The 24,577-nt window shown below is 28.1% G+C and overlaps 2 protein-coding genes and 1 long non-coding RNA gene across 4 annotated transcripts; 1 reads left to right on the top strand and 2 right to left on the bottom strand.

Moving 5' to 3' along the window:
* Window positions 1–1,213: 1,213 nt before the first annotated feature.
* LOC141524518 (transmembrane protein adipocyte-associated 1 homolog) lies at window positions 1,214–12,519 on the bottom strand. 2 transcript variants are annotated; one of them, XM_074238480.1, is made up of 7 exons: window positions 12,087–12,519; window positions 10,887–11,085; window positions 10,170–10,465; window positions 9,269–9,526; window positions 7,801–7,987; window positions 2,626–2,743; window positions 1,214–2,027 (listed from the first exon to the last, which is right to left on the bottom strand). In XM_074238480.1, exons 2-7 carry the CDS (start codon window positions 11,033–11,035, stop codon window positions 1,875–1,877), a joined length of 1,161 nt encoding a protein of 386 aa, XP_074094581.1. In that variant the 5' UTR covers window positions 11,036–11,085; window positions 12,087–12,519; the 3' UTR covers window positions 1,214–1,874. The 2 variants fall into 2 exon arrangements, with proteins under 2 accessions (XP_074094581.1, XP_074094573.1); XM_074238472.1 differs by having other exon boundaries at window positions 12,104–12,519.
* On the top strand, window positions 2,034–6,314 carry LOC141524531 (uncharacterized). Its single transcript, XR_012478719.1, has 2 exons — window positions 2,034–2,168; window positions 4,084–6,314. It is a non-coding gene; the product is annotated as an uncharacterized LOC141524531 (long non-coding RNA).
* Window positions 12,520–18,857: 6,338 nt separating the features above from the next.
* On the bottom strand, window positions 18,858–23,878 carry LOC141525799 (SET domain-containing protein 4-like). Its single transcript, XM_074240432.1, has 2 exons — window positions 21,513–23,878; window positions 18,858–21,433 (listed from the first exon to the last, which is right to left on the bottom strand). The coding sequence occupies exon 2, from the start codon at window positions 21,410–21,412 to the stop codon at window positions 20,123–20,125; it is 1,290 nt and encodes a 429-aa protein (XP_074096533.1). The 5' UTR covers window positions 21,413–21,433; window positions 21,513–23,878; the 3' UTR covers window positions 18,858–20,122.
* Between the last annotated feature and the right edge of the window lie 699 nt (window positions 23,879–24,577).

The following is a 24,577-nucleotide window of genomic DNA, read 5'->3' as shown; positions in this document are numbered from 1 at the left end:
AGTATGATGAGTTTGGTAGATATTCGTTGTAAATTGACAACGCTATCATAGTGACAAGCCGCGTTCTATCCCATATCTATAAATATATAAATACACCCATATATAAACTTTTGAACCATATGTATTTTCTGACTCAGCTCGTTGATTTAAGTCAGAATATAGCAAAATTTTTCAAAAGTTCCGTTATAAAGACCAATGCAATAGCTAGATTTCTATAAAATCTACTCAAAACCTAACAGAAAATTTGAACATAATTAAATTGTATTGATTTCGTTAGTCTCACAACATTGTTTCAATTCCTACCATAAAAAAAAAAAAATGATTTATAAATCTATTTTTTACCATTCGAGTCATTCTTCTCAAGTCGCTTTGACTGGAGTTGATTTTGTTCCAATATATTTGGACTGGAGCTGTTAAGGCTCTACAAACTACTGGAGTAGTCGAACAACTGCACCAGTTATTCAATTTGATTTCACTGTGTTATAATCAAGCTTAATACAAAATTTTATCAGTTGTAATATTGAACTGTAAATTGCGTAAAAAGGCAATTTTAGAATAAGCCACATAAAGAACTGCAAGATTTTTTTGTGGTTTATTTAAATCAATCAAATGAAATTTTAATCAAATTTCTTATGATGTTATATATTTCTGTCGTCTGTAAATAACGATACAATTTTTTATGCGTAAGTAAATTTATTATACATTAATTTTTTCATGTAAAAATTGAAAAAATTGAAAATAAATATTTTGAGTTTTTTTCCGTAGCGTATATTGTTACATACCAAATGTTGATCGGATAACTTATTATTTGTCAAAAATTAAGAATTCAATAGAATCCAATTTGCATAAAATAAAAAAAAAGCGATTAAAAATGTTCCGTTCTGAATGCGTATTGTATCAATTTTTTATTGCATCAATACAAATTTCATTCGTTTTCATTACATTAAATTTAAAAGCATAAATGTCAATTAATTTTTTTTTAATATCTCATAAATATTTAATATTATGACAATGAAACAGTTTTTACTAAATGATCTGATTATTAAGTTCAAATAAAAAGATGGATTTGTTAATTCATTAAACGAGACATCATATTATCAAATCATTTTACATTATACATTTAAATTATTTCATTTTTAATGAAACGTATTTAATTGATGTTTGTGGGTAATAATTAAAATTTGGCAAGACAATATTATTTATATTACTAGTCAAAAATGTATACAACAGTTTTTTTTTTTTTTTTTTTTTTTTTGATGTAAAAGTAAGAAAATATCATGCTTATATTGTGACAGTTACAGCAATTTTTTATTCTTTTTGCGATTTTCTGCTTTTTTCTTTAGTTTTACATTTTTCGATGAATTTAAGTTTTGTTCCAATCTTTAAGTATAGGGTATATTAATTTATTGAGACGATCTATCAAAGGACGGAAAGTAATAAAATAGATCAATTATTAAATATATTATAATTAAATAAATATACCTTATATATTGTAATGAGATCACTTCTAAACTAATTCACCATTCAATTTCTCATTATATGTTTTAACGATTCTTCTTTAACACTCACGAAATTTTTCTCATAATTTTTACAAATTAAAAAAAAACTTATTTGTCTAATAAAATTTTATTTCTATTCAATAAAAAGCTTTTTCTTACACAACTAGCCTTTTTTTGTAGTATAATTAATTACTTTTTAATAAAAATATAATGTTCACAAATGAAATAAATATAACACATGACTAGAATATACAAAAATTAAATTACTCCCATTCGCGAGATAAAAAAACACTTGCGATTTAAAATGTGATCCACAACATACAAATAATCGTCTATCAATGTTTGTAAATTATGGATAAAATGAAACTGATAACTTCACTGCTGGTAACCATTAACATGGATGTGAGTTTCCTGACTGCCTATGCTGTAACCAGTAATACTATCAGGACTTTGTAGAGAGGCCGCGTAAAGTGGATTGACAGGCGTTGCATGGGTGTCAAACTGTGTTGAATCATATACACTATGATTCTAAAAAACAAAGAATATCATGCTTTAAATTTCTTAAATATGAATTTCGGTTTAAATGGAAAAAAATTACGTTTGTATGGAATATTTGCTCTGATTCTATTTAAAATTTTTATTCGACTAAATCAAGCATTTATGACTTAGGTAATTATTTTTTGCAATTAAATGATCTGTGTGTACTTCACAAGCAATAAAGAATTTACATCCATAAAATTATTAGAATTGTAACTATATGAAACATTCAAAAGTCTACACTTACAAAAAAATGATGAAAATTAACTCAGCAGATAGTTGATAATTTTAAGAATTTTTGTAAAAATAAATTATGGCAAAAAAAAATTGAAATTTATAAATTTCAAAAAACTACAAATGCAATTTTTTAAAAATAATTTTTTGGAGCAAATTTATTTATTAAAAAAAATTAAAAAATTGTCAAGTGATAGCTAACTTTAATGTCATAAAAAAATGAACTTATTTCACAAACAAAACTTTGACCTGAGAAAATTATTTTGAAGAAAATAGTAAAGTTCTTGAAGTAGATTGAAGACAAAAAAATGTTTCAAAATTATTTTTTTTATCAGTGTATGAGAAAATTATATACCTGATAGATGTAGTCGCTGTCAGTTTTGAGTGATGAGAAAGGTAATGATACAGTATCATCTTCCATTGTGTCATCTACTTGAGCTTTATATGAAAACAATATAGATGGCTGTGAAACACTAAAAACAAAAAAAATCATTTGTCTGAACAATATGAATGCGAAATCATATTTATTAAAATGAGTTATTTTGTATGCCTTGCAACACTTCGCATAGAAGATTGCGATCTGCTCTTATTGAATTATTATACTTTATAATTACATAAATTTTAATCAGTTTATATTTTAATATACCGACCCATTTTATTGATTTAAAAAAATTAATCTACATTCCATAATTATTTGAGATGTTAGTGATAAACATGTTGAAAGTTCAATATATTGCGCTAAGTGGTGTTACGGAACTACTGAAATTTCTCTCTTCATAGAGAGTCGGTATCATTTTTACTCAGTTGGTTTTATCTAGGCTTCAATTTTATTTAGTAATAGTAGCGTAGTAGATTGAAATGTACCGAAAAAATACAGCATTTTCCTTTTTCATCTAATATTTGGAGCATATTATGCTAAATAAACAACTTGTTTGAATGACGTCTTTTGATTTGATTTAAAATTTTAAACGTTTAGAAAATTGATGAAAAACACATTTATAATTTTCTTGACCACCCGTTTTCGACATTTTAAATTATTTCGTATTTTTTAGACTTTCAGTTTTTAGATGTTATTTCAGGAAAAGAATATGATTTTTATATAAATTATCAGCGTGACTAAGAGCTTTTGTAATTTTGAATGGCTTTTCTACTAAATGTTATAAAAAGTTTTACAATAATATATTTGAAACTGTGAACTAGTATGATTAAAGTATAATTATACTATAATTTTTTACATATATTTTTGTATACAAAGGTTATAATTTTTATGTTTATTTGTAGTTACTGAGGAAGTCCTAATAAAAGGACGAAACGTTCAACTAGAATCTACACGTAGTTAAAAATTATTATCCTAAATTCCGGTGACCAATTTTAGTTATAAAAAGTTATTGTCATTTTACTTAGAGTCAACCGTTGATAAATTCAACGCTTTATCAACATGGTCTAAGTTACTTTAACAGTGAAAAAATTCAGCTTTTTCGAAGATTTATGAATATTTAGTTAAAATTACTACATCTTCAAACGGCCAAGATTAATTAATTGTTCTATTAACTATTCATTTGGACCATTTAGTAACTCTTTAAAAGTTTAAATCGATTCCTCAGTGATTGTGGTTTTTTAGTTAATTTTCATACGTGATTAAAATCAAATCGATAAATATAACTTCATACGTATCACTGACTTGACGGATACATTTCAGAAATAAATAGCAAAAATTTTCTAGGCAGTTATCTAGTACACTTTTATCTTACTCTCATCTCACTTTGATATATCATAAATCTAGTTATGTGCATACTGTTAATCTGGTTTATAGTTTTGCAGATTCTCAACAGTTAACGCAGTCCGTACAAAATCAACCTTGCTTTTTTTATGATGATATATCTTAAGCCGAATCAGTTCTGGAATATTGAATTGTGGCCTTCGAGAGTATTGCCTGATTCAAAAAAAGTTGTGTGTTATTTTTAAAATAAAATATATGAGATACACTCTTAAATCTTTTTTGTTTTTGCTATGTAAAGTTCCAATACATCGAAAAAAAAAAAAAAACTGTCTTAAGACCTGGCCGATAGAATATTCTGATCATTATGATATGCTTTTAGCTACCTAAAAGTTAGTTAAAATAAGGAAACGTATAACAATAGCTATTCAGATCTCTCCCGTAACGGAACTAGCTTATCGATACTTCAGATGCTTCTCATCATAGTTTTTTTTCGTCCGTGTGGAAAAAAACTATTGAACTAAAATTTTGATTCAACTGTAAATTTCTATAGTAAATAAAAAAATCCAAATCCGTAGATTTTTCTGTATCTGTATAATATACAGTGTATATTGATATACAGTGTATATCAAAGTGATTACTTGTAAGTAACTTATTTACAGAAAATATTGACGAAGCCCAAACTAGTCATCTAAATCAATCAATGGAATGATTTATTGATTTGCCGGATTGGTATCCTAAAATAAATAACAACATGAATCTTAACATTAATCACATACATTGACTCTTCTCTTGACTGGGTTAATTACCCGCTTATGAGTAAATAAATAAATAAATAAATAAATAGGCTCTAGGCGCCAGTTTATCAGTATGGGTGATATTATGATATATAATTTAGAGCATTGGTAAAATAAAAATATATGACAACTGCACAACTTTGAGTGATAAAATAATTAATTATAGTTATGTCTATGTCATATAATTATCCGTTTAACCGAAGACAGTGGTCAACGCCGCTATTACGTAATTTGGAAGATCTTCGTATAATTGTGATTACGCTTAATAACCTCCGCTCGCGTGTTATCAATGTGAACTCAAGATCACAAATTTTCAGTATTAATTTTTACTCAATAATTATTGTGATCAGAACTTAGAAAGTATTATACATTTGTATTAATTTAAAAACTGTAACTAAAATTAAAAGTAATAAAATCAATCATATACATGAAAGATTACATCACATTACATACTCACACTTGTTTGCATATAGATTACACTTATTTTTAAAAGTACTTGACTCATCGATACTAATAAATATAACATTCATACATTTTAATTACTCACGTACTGTTTACAAATTATCTGTGTTAGAATTTCAATGAAAAAGATAATTATTCCAAAATTCAAAATTATTCCAAAATTCTGCTGATAATTAATTTAATAAAATAATTATGTAACTTTTATGTTTATTAATAGAATTTAGTTGGTTAGTATAACTTACAATTGTAAATATTATTATACCAGGCATAACAATATTAAAACTCTGTAAGAATTAAATCGTATAGTATATGAAACTTTATTGACGCCTACTCCAAACTAATCTGCCTTATACTACTACAAATATGTTATTATACGGTTCACTTTTGTTTTTACTACACATGTTATAAAATTTATCTTCTGCATTAAATAATATCATTAAGTGAATAACGATATACACCAATGCTTTTAATATAACTGTTTTGTTGGATACGTTTTTTAACGGAATCCTAATTAGTAAATTTTGCTCCCTACTTATCATTTTTCTACTCTTATTAATTTTCAATGCATCATTAGCTGCTGATTCAAACGAGACACTTATCTTGAATACTTTTTGAAAACTAAATTAGGTTTTTTTTTTTTTTAATTTTTTTTATTTATCACATAACTCATTAAAACCCAAATAAATCTTATATCTTAGACAATTATTTTCAAATTGTCGCTCAAATTGAAGAACATTGTCTTTAACTTAAGTACTTTCGGTCGCAGCATTACTGTTCAAAATTTAATAAAATTTCGTACAATACTATATTATCATAGTCAATCAATCTCTCTCTTGAACACGGCGTTCATTAGCTAAGTCTATTATGTAAATCAAATGAGATTTCGTATTTAACAATTGATACCTGCAGTATCGGCAATAGTATTTTAAAATCAGGCGGCAAATTAATGTCATATCAATTATAATATAGTAGATGTTGGTTATGAATATTGTTGTAGGTAGTGATGATTATAATGATAATGATGAGGACGATTTCTTCACTTGACACCTGATCATTTTTTTTTTTCAAGTAATATTATGCAATTTAAAAACATTCCGTATTTTAGAAGCACTACAGAACACTTTTTTAATAGTATATTACACTACTAGGGCCGAAAGTTGAATTTTCGGCCCTGCGCGTCATGATGCCCGAGGCGAAGCCGAGGATGCGCAGCCATAACGCGCAGGACCGAGATTTCAACTTTTGGCCTGTGTAGTGTATACGATTTTTCTTCATAGCCGGTCGAAAGTACGTTATCAATTTTACTTTTTTTAACTTCAAGTGCAGATAAGTATGTCTTGATACCTGCCCCGACATTTGCGGCACGAGCGAAGCGAGTGCTACTGGTCGTGAGGGTAGGCATCATATTTATTTTTATTAGTTTAACAAACTATATTAGTTATTATAAAATTTATCAAACAAAACATATTATAAGCGAAAAACTCTTATTGCATTTTTTTTAATCGTTTCAATTTTCTCTTGAATGATCGCAATTATTAATAATCCTTCTATAAAATACACAGTTTTCAAACTTGATATTGGAGCAGTTAAAAATTATATCTCCACTGAGTATACAGTTTTGATAATTTATAACTTGATTATTCAAATTAAAATTTTTAGATGAGTATTCTGATGATAGTTTACTGGTAGGAACATTATTTTCAGAAATTTTTCTTATTTAACAGATGACAAAACAACATTGATAAATATTTTTAAGGTTAGAGGTAGCAATAGAAATTACAGCGGTTAAGAATTTGTTATAGTGACGGAATTAACAGTCCCTAGTTACAAGTGTAATTACGCATGAGAAATTCTTTCCTCCCGCCGTTACAGAGGGCGCGCGTGTACTTCTCACAGGGAGTTAATGTTAAACTTTCTTTCCTGCCATTAGAGAGGAAAGTACGTACTTTCGACCGAGGTATGAAGAAAAATTATTTGATCTAAGCATAAAAATACTAACACTATTTTATTGAGTATGCAACGTATTTATGCATTCTAACAGCACCTACAAAAAAAGAGTTTGACATTTTTGGACCTTTAACGTATACATAATACATATAATATTAGTTAATAATGTTCTAATTAGACCTTTCATTGGAGTTTTAAGCTTCGAATCCTTTTTTTCGAAGTGACGGTATCATATGATTTTTTTTTGAAAATTTTTTTCCCATTAACTACTAAAATTTTTTTCTAAATAGTTATAGAAACCAATTTCCGATACTGTATATTCAATTTTTAGTTATTTTAAATTAATTTTTACACTTTCTTACTTTTAATAAGAGTTTAAAATTAATAATTGATCATTTTGTCTGTTTAAAAACCACACTAATAAAATCTTTCCTGGCTATCACTTACAAGAATAGTCTTCAGACAAAATGTTTTGGATTTAATAATGTGCGAAGCAGGCTTTTTTGGCTGTATACTTTTTTCCATTAAAACATTTAGTTGAATTTTTCGTATAAAGTTTATTTAAATAAATTTTTATTGTACTTGAATTTTATATGTTTATACATACCCGAAAAATTCAGATAAGAAAGTATGATAGACCAATGGAGTAAACAGTGTAAGATACATCGCAGCTGTTACATCAACCACACATAATCCGACGAGATCTTGTGAGTAATTCAATAAACCTGCTCCTATTGATTGGACCAAATTTAAAGTTGTCAATATGCCAACATAAACGTAAAAACTTTTACGTGCTAAAATAATAAAGATTATATTTTAGACGACATTAAACTAATTAATAATACAAATATATCAATTTTTGTAACAAGCACTCACAGAATATTTTGTAACAAATTTGAAAACGGTACTGAAAAGTATAATATCAATTGCAAGTACTAAAAAAAATAACAATTCATTTAAGATAGCGACAGTATCATTTAAATAAATTGACAGTATACTTCAAGATGTCTTTATGATTTTTAATTTATCATCAAGATAGTGGTGTTATAAAAATTGCAACAAGCTTTACTAGTTTATTTTTTTTTGCTTCCGTTGAACTAACAACAAAAGCCTCACTAATAAATTTTCTAGCACACTTGGTATAAAACTATCAAATATATTTACGTATTTAAAAATTTTAACACAGAAAAATAAAATTTCGGCTTTTGACTAATACATTGAGCGAAAAGATCAAAAGCGAACATAAATATATATTTTAAGTATAAAACCTTCTGTATAAACCTACGAATACTATAAATTACATGGGCTCCATGAAGCTACTGTTATTTCTAAGCGTATGTAATTATAGATCGAAAGCGATACCGAATTGAGTTATTGCTAGTAAGAAACGTGTGAAGATTTTGAACAATAACCTTTCACAGATTCTTAATAATGTAAATAGATATAATTCAAACCGTGTATCTACGTTGATTTCTAAGTAAGATCAATTAATTATTGGGCGTTGAACTTCTCCGGATAAATGAATTTTTCAAGCATAAAATCGTACAGGTTATTTTAAGCCGTGCAATAATGAAGTAAAGTATTTCTGGATTCCACGGCTAATTTGGGTAACTTAAATATACAAAAAATAACATTACTTTTCTGAATGCAAATAATTATTTACATAGACATCTCAACAATCAATTAAATACAAATAATTTTTTAATACGGATTATTCACATAGTCTGAATTGATGTCACGTTTTTTTTTAATTTTTACAAATACAAGTGGCTTTACTAGTTCATTTTAGATACAATACAAAAATAAAAAGGAGTAGACTGACAAAATAATTTCACGTTCAAAAATATAATCAATGTACTATATTAATTGAAGTTATATCTCGTTAAATATTCTTTTAGAGTTTGTTTCAAAAAATTGTTGCATGAATTTAGAATAAGTATAAGACTATCTTGTGATTGATTTTTTCACTTACAACTCGTATTTCAATGTTAATGCTTGCATCTTATACTCATTCGTATAGTGAATGTATATAAAATAATATTAAATGTGTGAGTCATAAATTTATAAATTCTTACTTGGTAGGTTTAATTTATCTCGCAATCTTGTCCACGGAAGTAACAATATGAAGAAATATATTAAAGTAAATACAAGACTACTGCAAAACCAAAACATCATCCCACCATGACCAAATACATAAAAGTCCCGGCTGGGAATATGAAATGTATCGTCTGGTAAAACTAACTCTAGAGTTCCTTGAGTTATTGTGAAAGTTAAAGCTATAAGAGACGTGGCAAATAAAACTCTTCTTATACTTGAACGGCTATCAAGGTGGCCTAGCAAAATGAAATAATATTTTTAATTATTTACAACTCAAGTTTATGAATGATTTTTTATGAAAAATGGAAAAAATTGATGGATGAAGTTAGAATTCGAAGCGCATAAGTGTTAAAAAATTGTTGTTAGCTAAAACCAGTTTTGAATTCAATAAATGCTGTTTATTCATAAAAAAAAACATTCTAAAACAAAATTTTTCATCGCTTATACCCTTTTCACTCTAATTATTTAATAGAAAAATTAAGGTGCTTCGTAAAATTGTTTTTTTCTTTCGAATAAAATACCAAAAAATTTTATTTTTTTTTATTTTAAAATACGGAATGTTGGAAAATATTAAACTCTCCGAAACAAAAAAAAAAAAAAAAAAAAAAAAAAGCTCGATATATCAAATATTTTCAAAAAAGTGTATCATCATTTAAATATATGATTTTATTTTATTTTATTATTAAATTTGAGAAATGGGTAAAAGTTGAAAATGCTGCGCTCAGTTTAACACATTAGCGCATCATTTACCATACAAGTTATGAAAGTTCGAAAAATAATGTGAATAATAAAATGTTAAATAAACCTTTATTTTAAACATAAAGTGATTTATAGTTTAAAAAAAAAATAAATAAACAAGGAAACTGCTATTCAACATACCAAATGCTAATCCGAAGATGACAACACTCATTTCAGTTGATAACAAGAAAAATCTTACTGTGATCCATAATATTTTATCAGCTTTTCCACCAATATTAGCAGCAGCATTTACAGTCATTGATACAACGCATCTTATCACTGATATTACTACATTACAAATTACAAGTCCATAAAATGCTAAAAAAATTGGGCTACTAGTGGCTCTCAATTTTAGTCGAGCACGATTAAATCTTATTGCTATAAATAATAAAAGTAGTAAATTTGGTACTAATATCACTGCGTCCCATATTCTCACTCTGAAATCATAAATTTATCATAAATATATAATTTACAAATTAAAGGAATATAATTTTTTATGATGATTAAAATAGCAAACATTGAATCGTTTTTAAATAAAAAATAACGATTTAAATGTAAATAAAATAGACATTTTAGAAACCTTCATGTACATATTTTTAATAATTTTTTTTATTGATAGATTATTTGTTCATACAATTAAATTGTTCAACCTTTATTAGAGATAATGTATTCAGAAAAATAGGCCGAAGTTTTACTGCAAAAGAAATATCCACAGACTATTTAAACATAGCCTTTTCAATGCTACTATTTATTCGTCAAATGAAAGCTAATCCTTCGAGATACTTTTTTCTGAACCAAAAAAACGTCTGCTATTTTTTTTACCATAGTTTTTATAAATTGTACTTATATATTAATGACCTTGAATCCTGAATTTCCTTATATAAAATTAGCTTGCAAAAATGTTCATTGTCAACTATAGTCGAACTAACATTTGGATCCACAGTAGTAACTAAATCCAATGGTTTTCTCCAACCTTCGGATACTGTTTGTTCACCTCCTCCATACATCGCTCTACTTTTTTATTCATTCACAGATCTACATAACACTTCTTATGTTACTGAAATATATTTATGTAAATTAATTATATATATATATATATATATATACATGCTAAATTGATTACTTTTAACCATAACTCTTTTTGATTTGTCTACAATCTGTATGATTCATATACTGTAACATTTTACTAAAATCTTATGTATTTTTCATCATATATTTCTAAGATTATTCAAATAAATTAATTAATGTTATGAAAATAAGAAAAAATGTTCACGTATAGAAATAAAAAAAAAGATCTGTTTATTGGTTGCAATTTTCACAAATTCTCTTTTATTATTTATTTATTTTTTAAATAAAACCAAAAAGTCGTTAAGCGTCTGTTGATTGAGTGTCATATTTATTTTGATTTTCAAATTGTTCTTACACAATTGAAAAGATGGCAAGAGGTTTCAAAATGATTGGGATTAAGAATTAATAATTTTTTATACCCATAACTTTTACAAAAATTAAATACATAAGACTCTATCTCATGTTTAAATTTTGATAAATTTAATTTAAGTTATTAATTTCAAAAATATATTAGGTTTTTTCGAAAAATTAATATCTGCTTTTCGAATTTGTACAATTTAAAAACATCTACACGAACGTTTTTAAAAAGATACTACACGTATGAACATTTTAACCCATAAAAAAAGAGCATTGTTTAAATTTAAGCAGTTAGCATGTAACTTTTTATATAGGTGCATATAATTAAAAAATAACTCCAATTAGTAAATAATTATTAATCATAATGGATTTATTGATTCAATAATAGTATAATTTTAAGGCTGTCAAAGCTTTTGAATGCAATAAATAATTGATTAATGATCGTGTTAATTAAAGTTCACTAAAAATTGGTTAATAGTTAAAAATATTGAGCAACATTAATGGCTTAAAAATATAAAGAAAACTATGAAATTAGTATTAATTGACTTATTGATCTTTAACAATTATATATTAGATAATTTAATTAATCATCTTTAACAATAATTTACATACTTACATTATTTACGTACTTACATTACCTACGTACTTACATTATTTATTTTTTATGACTATATCTCCTTTAATGACGTTTTTTCTTCTTGAATAAAATTTCATTTCAATTAAACTTCCTGAACGATTTTTTCACTTCATCTTTTTTTTTAATTTTATACTGATAAATTTTTATTTTTGACATTATTGTGATCAATTATTTGATTATTTCATTTTTCATTTCCAACTTTTCAAAGAATTCCACAAAAAAAAACTAAATACACTGTACTTTATGATTAATCCAATATGCAATCCGTTCAGTTTCATACCCAGCTTCTTTTCTTTTAATAACTATGCGAAAATTTGAATGATTATTGAATAAAATTGGTTAATTTGTTATCTTTAAGTCTAAATTACAATAAAATATTTAATGTTAAAATAGTATACAAGTATATTCTGTTAAATTACAACCAAGAACAAATAAAATGATTTTTTGGTTTTTTGTTAGACATATGATTATTTTTTATTTTTTTACTTTTAACCACGAAATATGGAGGACTATAAACAGAAGATCCCACTAGTTCAACTTAAGATAATATATAAGAAGGTATTCCAATCCTGCAATGCATGATGGGAAATGTGTCAAGCGGTCGCGCCACCACGAGTGTGTCAGGCACACTAACTGGCAACTAAAGTACTTTCATGCTAACTCCGATAATAATGAAATATTATTTTTAATAATAAATCAACGTTTAAAAAAATTATTTCCACCCTCCAATAACAATAATAAATGATAATAATTAATTAGAAAATGTTAATTCAGTTTTTTTATTGTGTCCTCAATTTCTCCGGTTAAACTGGCTTCTCTTAAATGCGGCTTATCATTTACCTTTGATTCTATTCTAAGTGCTCGTTTAGTAGCACGAATGATTTTTGCTTGATTGTCTATCCATCAGACTGGGTTCGAAACCTGGTCACTGCACGTATTTTTTTTTTTTTTAATAATTACTTTTAACTCCTATAAATAATTTTAATTATTAATAACACTATTATAAAATTATAATAAATATTATTACTTATAATAATTAGAGCATGGATTATTGTTTATAACAGGTGAGTAATTAGGGTATGTTTTTTATTTATGTCCTTTTTTTATGGGAAAAGCAACATTTTTCAATTTGTGGAAATTGTATCTCACTATTATGAACTATAATTATTTGTAAAAATAATAAATTTTTCACTAACATACGATTATGAATGGCGGGAAATATTTAGAATACAACGTTAATCATAAATGTTTAACATAAATTTTATTAATTATAGATTTATAATAATAAAAATCAGAAAATATTATCATAATTATTTATGATTTTTTTTTAGTATTAAGCATTAAAAATGTACGTTTTGTTTTATGGCAACGGATTAATATAAAAGTTTTTAATTCATTTAATTGATGAAAGTAGTAAAAAATTTAGCGATCGTCATTTATTTAAAAAGTTCAAGTCGTTGTTAATGGCGTTTTGTTGTTGATTGTGTTTTTAGCGAAGTAACATAAAGTAAATATGGATATTTTTTCTCAATTAATCAGCTGTACGGTGATTTAACATTGTTTATAACAATTTAAGAACTAAGATTTATTAATAGATCATGGGTGGATGCAGCTTCCCTAATTGTCACAACAGCAGCGAAAAAGCTTTCATAATGTTGCGGTTTTCTCGATCAGTTGACATGAGAAGAAAATGGGCAACTACTTGCAATATTTCGAAACCTATTACCGATAATTTCCGCCTGTGTGAGGTACATTGCAATAGTTACAAAGCTGTCGTTTTATTTAATAATATTTTTTCAGGTAATTTAATAATTGAAATACTTAGTTTGGTAAATTTTTGTTTTAATTGTTGACAGGGCCATTTTAGTAAAGGCTTACTTGATTGTGACAATCATTCATATAAATTGAGGAAAAATGTTGTCCCTGATATTTTGAATCCATCTCCTCCTAAACCTTTCGATACTGTTGATACTGATGATGCTGATGATGATAATGATAATAATTATTCATTCAGCAGTAAGAGACGCAAGTCTGGAGTGTCTGATTTGGCTGAAGGTGAGTCTGCACTCTTTTCTCAGTAAATTATAATATATTTTATAGGATAACATAACAATTTATTAAAATTTAATATATTATTTCATGTAAAGCAGCTAGCCTTTGGAAATTTTTGATATATATTTAAATGTCAGTTGGGTAAGTGAAATATCAATAGGAAAAATGTTAACTGTTGTTTTGTTTTATATCTGTATCTTCTCATTTTTGATAGCATGACATTTCTAATTATAAAAATAAAAGGCTAAACGTAAAATATATTAAATCTGGCAGTAATATTTCTTGGAAAGTTATTGGTATGGGCTTTTATAAACAAATATACTTATTACACAGAAAGAAAAATTTTTTGACTGGAGAACAAAATTCTTGGTTTAAGAAAAGTTTCTGGTGTCTGAAAAAGGACCGAAGTTGTTTTGGCTGAAGTAAAAATTTTTCTTGAAATTTTATTGTTAGAATTAGGTAGGGCCTTTTAAATAAACAATACCAATTAATAGTTAAGAGTATTTATTAATATGTGCATCCGCACGTTACCAAAACTCAATCGGAAGTAAGTGGTGGTACAGTTCTCAAATCTCATCTCAGGCAGGGATCATGACATCACATGACCTCCCCACTACTCATGGGGTCAGACCGTTAGGCGTTACTTCCAACATTTATTTTTAGTGGAAGTAATTTTTTCTTGATTCAAATTATCATAAATACTTGATACAATTAATTTGGTTTAAATAAGTGAAATTTCTTGTCAAAAAATTTTTTTTTTCGCTCAAAAAAATAATTAGGAAGAAAAATATTTTCTTGGCTCAAGTGAACCTTTTTTCTGTATATTTTTATAACATTCAATGTACACTCATTATCTGCACTTATACTTGAGATTTATTTTACTCTGTCAAATGTAACTTCTGATCTTTTAATGTTATATTTTATTACTCATTTATTCAACTAATAATGATTTCGTCTATAATTTAGGATTGGGCATCTCAGCAGATGAAAATATTGAAGTAATTCGAGAAGATTTACTAGATGAAGCTTCAAATAATTTCACTGACACCCACTCACCTCACAATCTACACAAATCACCACGAGAGTTGCAGCTAGAGCAACAGATTGATAAGCTTCTCAACGAAAATGCTTCATTGAAAAGCCAGGTAATAAAATATTAAAATTAAAATTTTTTTTAATTTAATTATTTAAAAACTAATTAATGAGCACAATGTAATTTAGCTATAATTCATAGCTAAATTTGTCATTAAAGACAAACTTTTTGGAGTTGGGGAAATAAAGGATAAAGGGAAAGGGGGGACCTTTACTCAGTGGGATTTTTTTTGTTACGCGATTGAAGGTTTTTAAAGTAATCTAATATACATTTTATTATATTAAAAATCTAATTAATTACCGTAAAATATTAATTTCAGGTTATTCACATGACTGAAAGGTCGACAACATTCGATAAGAATTTGAAGAAGTTCCTAAATCCAGATCAGCTGTCATTTTTAAAAGGTAGTACTGCTACAAACTCCAAACCTTGGTCTGAAGAAACCATAAAGAAAGGTCTACGAATTCGATTATTAATGGGTACTAAAGCCTACAAAAATTTAAGGGACACTGAAGGGTTTCCCTTACCTGCTTTTTCTACCTTATATAATCGATTGTTTGGTTTTAATTTTGCTCCTGGAATTTTCAATAATATAATTGAATGGCTAGGGGTTAAAATTCAACAAGAACACGATCAGACTGCTCATTATTGTATATTGGCTTTAGATGAGATGTCTATTCACTGTTGAGTATGATCGTGCTCTAGGAAAATTTATTGGGTTAGTGACTCCAGAACTAGCGAGAGATTCAGCTGAGGCTGACTCAATGGCTTCTCATGCAATAGCATTTGTCGCTCGTGGATTGAAAAGTCATTGGAAGCAGTTAATTGATTATGCTTTGACTAGAAAATCTGTTACTTCGACACTTCTCTGGAATTATGTTCAAGAAATAATTAAATTGCTATACCAACACGGAATTGTTGTAAAATGCATTGCTACGGATGAAGGATCTACCAATGGTGGAATGTGGACACTTAATAGCATATCATCCAGTCGCTTTTTTATCTCTTCATTTAGTCAGCATCCATCAAACTCCGAGGAACGTCTTCATTGTACTTCTGATGTTCCGCACGTACTAAAATGAATTTGGTCACAATTATTAAAGACTAAATTCATTTTAAGCGCAGCTACAGTTGAAGCAAACAACTTACCATCATCCGAAGTGGATATAACGCATGTTCGGCGACTTATGGAATTACAGTCAGTTGGTGGGCCTGTACTGGTCAAAGGTCTTACTGCTGCAATTCTGGATCCATCACAATTTGATAAAATGCATGTAGGACTTGCTAGAAAAATTTTTAGCAATGAAATGGGGCATACGTTGGTTCTGTCTGCTCAAACTGGTCTTCTTCCTCAAGAAGCTGTAATAACCGGTTGGTTTATTACACTGTGCAGTCAGTGGTATGAGTCAATGGTATGTCGACATAAAAGTAACTCACTTGGAACTGATGAAGCATCATTAGAACGAGTAGAGTTTCTACAGAGTTTCATTGAAATTATTAGACAACTCCAATTTAGCTCTGATAATAAATGGAAACCGATTCAACGAGGCATAATTCTTGCTACAACTACTGCATTGAATTTACGAGAAGATTTAGTTATCTCTGGAAAATTGCAGTATCTTCTTACCGGGCGACTAACTTCTAGTTCTGTGGAAAATTTATTTTCTCAGGTTCGAGCTGGTGGTGATATTCACCCTAAACCTCGTCAATTACGCTATAGAATGCGCTTGATTGTAGTGGCTCAGTATTTACGAGTTCCATCATCTGCATCTTATGAAGATGATGATGAACCGTACTATGTAGAGTTCCTCAAACAAAAGAAGACTGAACTTCAAACTGATGATGATGAAACGCAAAGTTGCATCGAAATACCACAGAATTGTGAATTATCTGAAATCCAGAACTATGGACTTTATTATCTTTGTGGTTGGGCAGTGTTTGTTTCTGCGAATAGTTGCAGTGATTGCGAAACTGCAATAATCTCTCCGGTACCTTTGTCGAATGCGAGCAGTGCTTGGACGGATGCAATAAATCGGGGAAATTTGAAACATCCGACTGAAGCAGTGTATCAGCTTTTGAAGACTGCTGAAAAAGTTTTTACGACGTACAGAAAATCACTTCTACATTTGCAATCTGTCCATCAGGTCTTAATGAAGATTGTCCAAGAAGCTGTTAATGACTCCATAATTTTTCCAAAGTGTCATGAAATTCATGATAAAGTACTTGGAAAATTTATTTCATTGCGACTACATATTCTCGCTAAAGATATTACGGTGCAGCCACACAATCCGAATTTAGTAATATTCAGCTCTCGAAGTGCATACATGCGTACTTCTACAAAAAATGTCCGTGCATGAATTATTTACTTTTTATTAATTGTTTATATTCTTTCTCAATAAAATTGAGATTTGAAAATTTTAAACATATTTTATGTATACTGCTATTATTTATCAAATTTTTATTATAATTTTACGTACTTCAATTGTTTATTGTTCAATATAATTAATACTGCATTACTTGTTTGAATAATTAACATGAATATATACCCTAATTACTCACCTGTTATAAACAATAATCCATGCTCTAATTATTATAAGTAATAATATTTATCATAATACTTATTATAATTTTATAATAGTGTTATTAATAATTAAAATTATTTATAGGAGTTAAAAGTAATTATTAAAAAAAAAAAAAATACGTGCAGTGACCAGGTTTCGAACCCAGTCTGATGGATAGACAATCAAGCAAAAATCATTCGTGCTACTAAATGAGCATTTAGAATGAAATCAAAGGTAAATGATAAGCCGCATTTAAGAGAAGCCAGTTTAACCGGAGAAATTTAGGACACAATAAAAAAAACTGAATTAACAGTTTCTAATTAATTATTATCATTTATTATTGTTATTGGAGGGTGGAAATAATTTTTTTAAACGTTGATTTATTATTAAAAATAATATTTCATTATTATCGGAGTTAGCATGGAAGTACTTTAGTTGCCAGTTAGTGTGCCTGACACACTCGTGGTGGCGCGACCGCTTGACACATTTCCCATCATGCATTGCAGGATTGGAATACCTTCTTATATATTATCTTAGTTCAACTGACTCTCTAATTCGCTGAAATGCCTGGAGGTGTCTCGTGCTGTTTTCCTAATTTTAGTTAGAACAGAAGAAAGCAAGCAGTCAGAAGCGGTGGAAGTGGCGCCCTCAATAAAAAACTTGAGAACTGTTTCGAATTTAAATTAGTGTATAGTAGTATCGTAGAGAGTATGCCTACAACATTGTAATGTAAATGTATGATAAAAGATTATAATATGTATGTATTATAAAAGATTATAAAAACGATAAAAGATTATAACCGAAATTACAAGCTTCTTACAATTGAGTTCTTATAAGAATACGACAATTTTTGTTTCATCTAATTTTTTAATTTTTTTTAACAAATAAATTTGCACCAAAAAATGATTTTTGAAAAATTGCATTTGTAGTTTTTTTAAATTTCTAAAGTCAATTTTTTTTTGCCATAATTTATTTGTTACAAAAATTCTTAAAATTATCAACTATCTGCTAAGTTAATTTTCATGAAAAATAGGCAAAATAATACTACTCAAAAATAAAAATATTTTTTTTCCACGGATTTATTATAATAAATAAGTTACGAAATTTTAAAGTTTATTTACTTGTCTCAAAATACACGATTGGTGCCCATTTTAATTTTATTATTATTTTATTAAGAGCATAATTTTTAGTTTTATTTGACGTACCGGAGTAAAGTAATTCAAAACTCTGCGTTCGGAGTGAACTGGAATTTTTTCCGCGGAGTGAATCTGGATTCTAATACGAAAAACATCCAAGTACGGAGTTCTTATCTATCGGGATGGGACTGCTACAATTCGACGAAGAATTTTTCGTAGATGGTTATTTATTAAGTAAGGCTACTTATTTTTTGTATTTTATCAACTCCTTCTCATTTTTTCACGATTTACTTTTATGAACATTTTTCCCGTTAATAAAAATAAAAGACAAGCATTTTCTTTCACTCATGCACGTCTCTGTGATCGGTATAATCAAACGCGCTATTGCCAAATCCATTTATTTATTCCGGCAAGTAATAAATACGAAAGTCATTTTAGTACTTTACTTTATTAAATAAGTAAAAATGATCAATTATTGAATTGTTTAAATTATTTAAAAACCGGTGAGTTTAGCCGAGTGGTTAAGGCGCATGGCCTATAGAGCACTCGGACTGGCTCACCGACCAGGCGTGGGTTCGAATCCCAAACTGATCTTAGAAACCATCTTGGTTGATATTCGACCCTTGCCGCGTAGATTAAAATTTTCACAACCCAAAAAGACCCCAACAGTTAAAGTCAGCGATATGACCACAGAAGTTAAAACCGACTCTAAATAATAATTAATTAATTAATGAAAAAAAAAAAAAAAAAAAAAAAAGAAAAAAAAAGTATATTACACCCTTTGGAAAGGAAAATAAGAAAAGTCACAGATCACATGTAATCTGAGGCTTTTCTTATTTTTCTTCCCAAGGAGTGTAATATACTAATTATCAAATTGGTGTTTTCTAACATCTGATAATATTTTGTGTTTTTTTATTTAATCTCAAATTTTTTTTTCTCACTAAAGGTTCATGTTCCGAAAATAATAATAATTACTAAATTACTGCATAGTCTCTATAGCCGTGGGCTTTTGTCGTAAGTGATAATCTAACATAGAGCATGATTATTACTATTCTTACTATTATTATTGGAGAATAACTTAAATTATTTATTTATTTCATTAATTTCTATATTTTAAAAATAGATGCTATTTGAATTACATAAGTCCATTCCAAAGTACATACCACTTTTTGTTTTGTGTGCCGGTGTAATTAATTATGGATAATCGAATAAAAACATTTATCCAATATAGAAATATATTCTTGCTGAACATTAACAATAATTTTAAAAGAATTAGTTTTGTTCGTTTGAGATTTCATTATTTTCAATTCATTAATTAATTCTAGTCGTTTTGTATTTAAGAGTTTGAGTGAAAGCACGTTATAAGATAATGCATCTTGACGATTTAAGCTATTACGATAAATTTTTTTAGTTATTTGACTAATTTTTAAAGGTGCGCTGAGGATGAAAAATGCTATCTTTGCATGATAATTTAATCCTGACGATGTAAAACCTATACTTTCATCAAATTTGTTCCATAAAATATAATTATTCGTTAACTTTGAAATATTTTTCAAATTATTAATAGATGAGTAATTTATAAGTATTTCATCTAATGGATTATTTGGAATGAAAAAACCGTACTCCATGTATAATTTGAGAGTACTATGACTACCATAATTGATAAATACTTGTGAATTTTCTTGAATGGCGGTCAAAGTAAAAATTTGATAAAATTTATTGCTTTCATCATGTATTGGTTTTATCTCAACTAAAGCATCAAATGAATGATTTAACATATCCAAAAAAGGAGCTAAAGCTAAATTTTCATTAATGGAAATCTTAGAATCGTCAGTAAACTTATTATTTTTCATGTATATCGCTCTGGTATTAACTGTATAATAACTCCATTTGTAAGCTTCAAAAGAAAATATTTCGATTAAAGGTAATTTACAATGAGGGCATAAATCATAGCCATCCGTTTTTAATTCACGTATAGATTTTAAAATTATTTCGTAATCACTTATTATTTTTTGTGATAAAATGCTTAACTTTTGACGTACGATTAATGGCATAATATTTTTTTCTATTTTTGCACAGAAAATTGGAGTTGTGTATGAATTTGGCAAGGTATCTAAATAAAACTTCCATGATGAAGTATTTCCTAAATGCTTTTCGTATAATATAAAAGTTGCTAGAATGGAATGGGCGGTATAACTATGATTCTTCAGAAAAATAAAATTTATCTTACTATTTAGAGCAACTAAGGGAGTGATGAGAAGTTTCTTAGGAATTTTTACAAGAGGTGTATTAGGCGGTATATTATTCACTGCCTTTAAGCCTCGCTGCGTAACAGGAAAAATGGTAGGTTTCAAATGACATGATGGCGTCCAACCAAGAGATTCCATCCAAGATTCCAATTGTTCAATAACTAATAAATCTTCTATTGGTTTTTTAGTTGGTACATTGTTCCTATGAAGATTCCGTTTTGCTCTACCCATAGTTTGTTCACACTTATTTTCCTGTAGGTCAATGAAAAATGTTTTTTTGTTTTAATGGAATAAGCATCTTAGAAACATTTTTACTGAGATATATACGTACTTTTGTATTTATTCTATTGGACACTACGAGTTCTGTGCAATCATCCAATACTAGTGAATGTGTTTCATGACTGCTATCAATATGGAGACTATAAACTGTATATAGTCTCCATAGCTATCAATCAAGTCAAGGCACCTAGCAATAAAATAATAAGTTCATTAGGAGTTCGCTAGGTGGCGCATATAGAGGAACACAAGAATGTCGCTCGTAGAATTTTCTCAATTATTTCGCATTAAAAGTTAGTTAATTAAAAAAAAAATGATCAAAAGCATGGCTAAGGAAAGATTTTAATTATTTAAACAAAAAAGAAAAAAGATATAAGATCGTGATCCCAAGCTCAAAGAGTCAGTTGTTCTATGCTGCTAACTCGAGCTTAAAAATCTGATAGAAGTTTGATAAAATACTATTATTTAAATTTTTAATCTGCAATGATTTTTGAATGAATGAACAGATTTTGACACGGTCAGCAGCATTCGCCGCAGTTTTTTGAACCCTATGATTAACATCTAAACACAAATTAATCAGACCGAAAATTTTGGAGTAATTCGGAAAAATCACTTTTTAACTTCCAGCTAGTATAAAAAATGGAAGATTTTAAAAAATCGGGAAGTTATTGGTTTTATCAAGTTGTGTGTGTGTGTGTGTGTGTGTGTGTGGTCCGCTTATAACTTTTTAACGGCTCGACCGAATCGAACAAAACTAGTAGCGTTCCAAAGAGTTTCATCAAATTTAGATTTCCTGAAAATTTGAACTGATTCGGACAGATAGATTTTGAGAAAAATCAAAAAAACCCCAAAAATTAAGAAAAATTTTATTTTTAAATGTGGTTTTTTTGGAATAACTTTTAAATGGCTTTTTCGATCAACTCCAAAATCTAATCAGCTCTTAACCTTGAAAAACCACATAGAATGCCGTTTTGAAAATCAAAATTGGTTGATTCGTGCGTGAGTTATCGTTGTCGAAAGAAAACCAAAAAAAGTGTTTTTTTGGAATTACTTCAAATTTCCTAGATCGATCAATTCGAACTTAAAAGTTCTTTATGGGGCCTTAAAAACCGCGTCGATCGCCGCCAAGAACGTGAGAATCGGTGCATTCAGTCAAAAGTTATTGCGATTTGAAAATTCAAAAATAGTGTTTTATTAAATCTCTATCAGACTTTTGAGCTCAAAAGCCTAGAAAAGCTATCTATTTGAGCTCAGAGAGCTCAAAATGACACGAAAATTATATTTTTGAGCTCGAAGAGCTCATAAACATAATAAGTACAATTTTGAGCGCTTAAATATGGAACCGGCGGGAAGTTGCAGGGATGGCCTGTAGGGTCAACCGTTTTCCTAATTTTTTTTTATTAATTTGACAGAAATTTGACTTTTGAAATTCAATTCTCGCTGTCGACTGGATATTAAAGATTGAAAATTTTTTTAAATTCGGGAAGTGATTGGTTTTACCCGCAGCAGCTCTTCATTGAAATTTTTCAGGTACTGAGAGAGTTGTTTTAGTGGTCACCTTGGAATTAAAACAGATCAAGCGGTTCGCTGATTAAAAAAATTTTGGTTAAACCAGACCAGGTTTCCGAGGTCCTCAATACATTATTATAAGAGTTAGTTTGGTTAACATTGATTGTAAAAGAAATTTTAGAAATTCTCTAAATTTAATTAATTATTAACTCGTTGGGCTCGTACCACGTTTCATTTAGAATCAAATAATCAAAATTTGAGAAATTGTAAATTTAAAATTAAGGAAAATTTGGTAATAATATAGTTATAGGAACAACATGGTATTCTAGATACCAGTGTATAGACGCCCACAAGGGGGTACAATCGGTAATAAGAATTTTTATTTTAGAAACCATTGCGTAGATGTCCACTATGAGAGTGCAATTAGGATTATACCTATTTTAGAAACCGCTGCGTAGACGTCTTGTAGAGGCACAGTTGGGAATAAATTGGTGAAAATTGTGTGGCCATGTGAGCATTTAGACGTAAGGAATTATATTTGAAATTTATTTTTAATATTACGTAGAGGCCTGGTGGATGCGTAGTTAATTTGAAATCTGTAATTTTATGAGGGGATTATTACTGTAGAATTAAAGACTTGGTTAAATAAATTTGTGAAATTTTTAACGAATTTTGTCTAAAATTATTTACAGCTCCTCACATAATTTCTCTCACGACCTAAGGATATATTTTATTTCTCTCCTCTGATCCGGCTCTGGAAACCGAGATAATACTTCAGTGGCACCCTGAATAAATTTTATTTGAAGCGACCACGATGACGATTAACTCTATCACAATGTATTTTGCTTATGATAATTTTTTGTTTATATTTTTATGTCGTTTATGTATATTATAATTACTTTTAACCACCCTTGTGGAAATAATTCTCTGAAAAAACTCTTGAAAAGTCTTTATAACTCTGAATAAGACTTTTCGAAAGTCTTCACATCCCTAACTACCCTTGCGACTTTCAAATCATTCTGAAATCAGTCCAGCATTTTCCAGCATGAAACCAGAGTGAAACCAGAGTGAACCCAGACTAAAGCCAGAGTGGAATCAAAGTAAACTCAGAATTAAATTAAAGTGGAACCAGAGTGAACCCAGACTAAAGCCAGAGTGGAATCAAATAAAAAACAACTGTTACGCTTGGGAATCGAATCTGGGACCTGACGCTTGAAAGACTAATTCTTTACCAGTTTACCGATGAGAATTACTTGAATATCAGGGTTTTTAACAAGTACAAGTAATGCAAATCGTATACACGATCAATGCGTAATGAACAAAATTTTTTATTTCGTTTGTAAATTATTAATTATCAATATACACTGATAAAAAGATGTATTAACTATTAATAAATTAATTTATTTGAAGACAATTATTTAATTGGTTAAATTTTAATAATTTAAAATTAAAATAATTTAAAATTTAGCTCGATCAAATATTAAAAACAAATACATGTAATGACATATAGTTATATATAAATTATATGTAATTATATGTAGTTATATAAAAATTATATATAATCTTAAAAACAAACATATGTAAAGACATATAGTTATATATAAATTATAT

The sequence above is a fragment of the Cotesia typhae genome, unplaced genomic scaffold (genome assembly GCF_013202065.1).
Source record: "Cotesia typhae breed Kobodo isofemale line unplaced genomic scaffold, CoteBio_Ctyphae contig_11, whole genome shotgun sequence".
NCBI classification, from domain to species: domain Eukaryota; kingdom Metazoa; phylum Arthropoda; class Insecta; order Hymenoptera; family Braconidae; genus Cotesia; species Cotesia typhae.
Note: the sequence above shows the minus strand (reverse complement) of the source record. Positions and strands in the feature narration are given on the sequence as shown.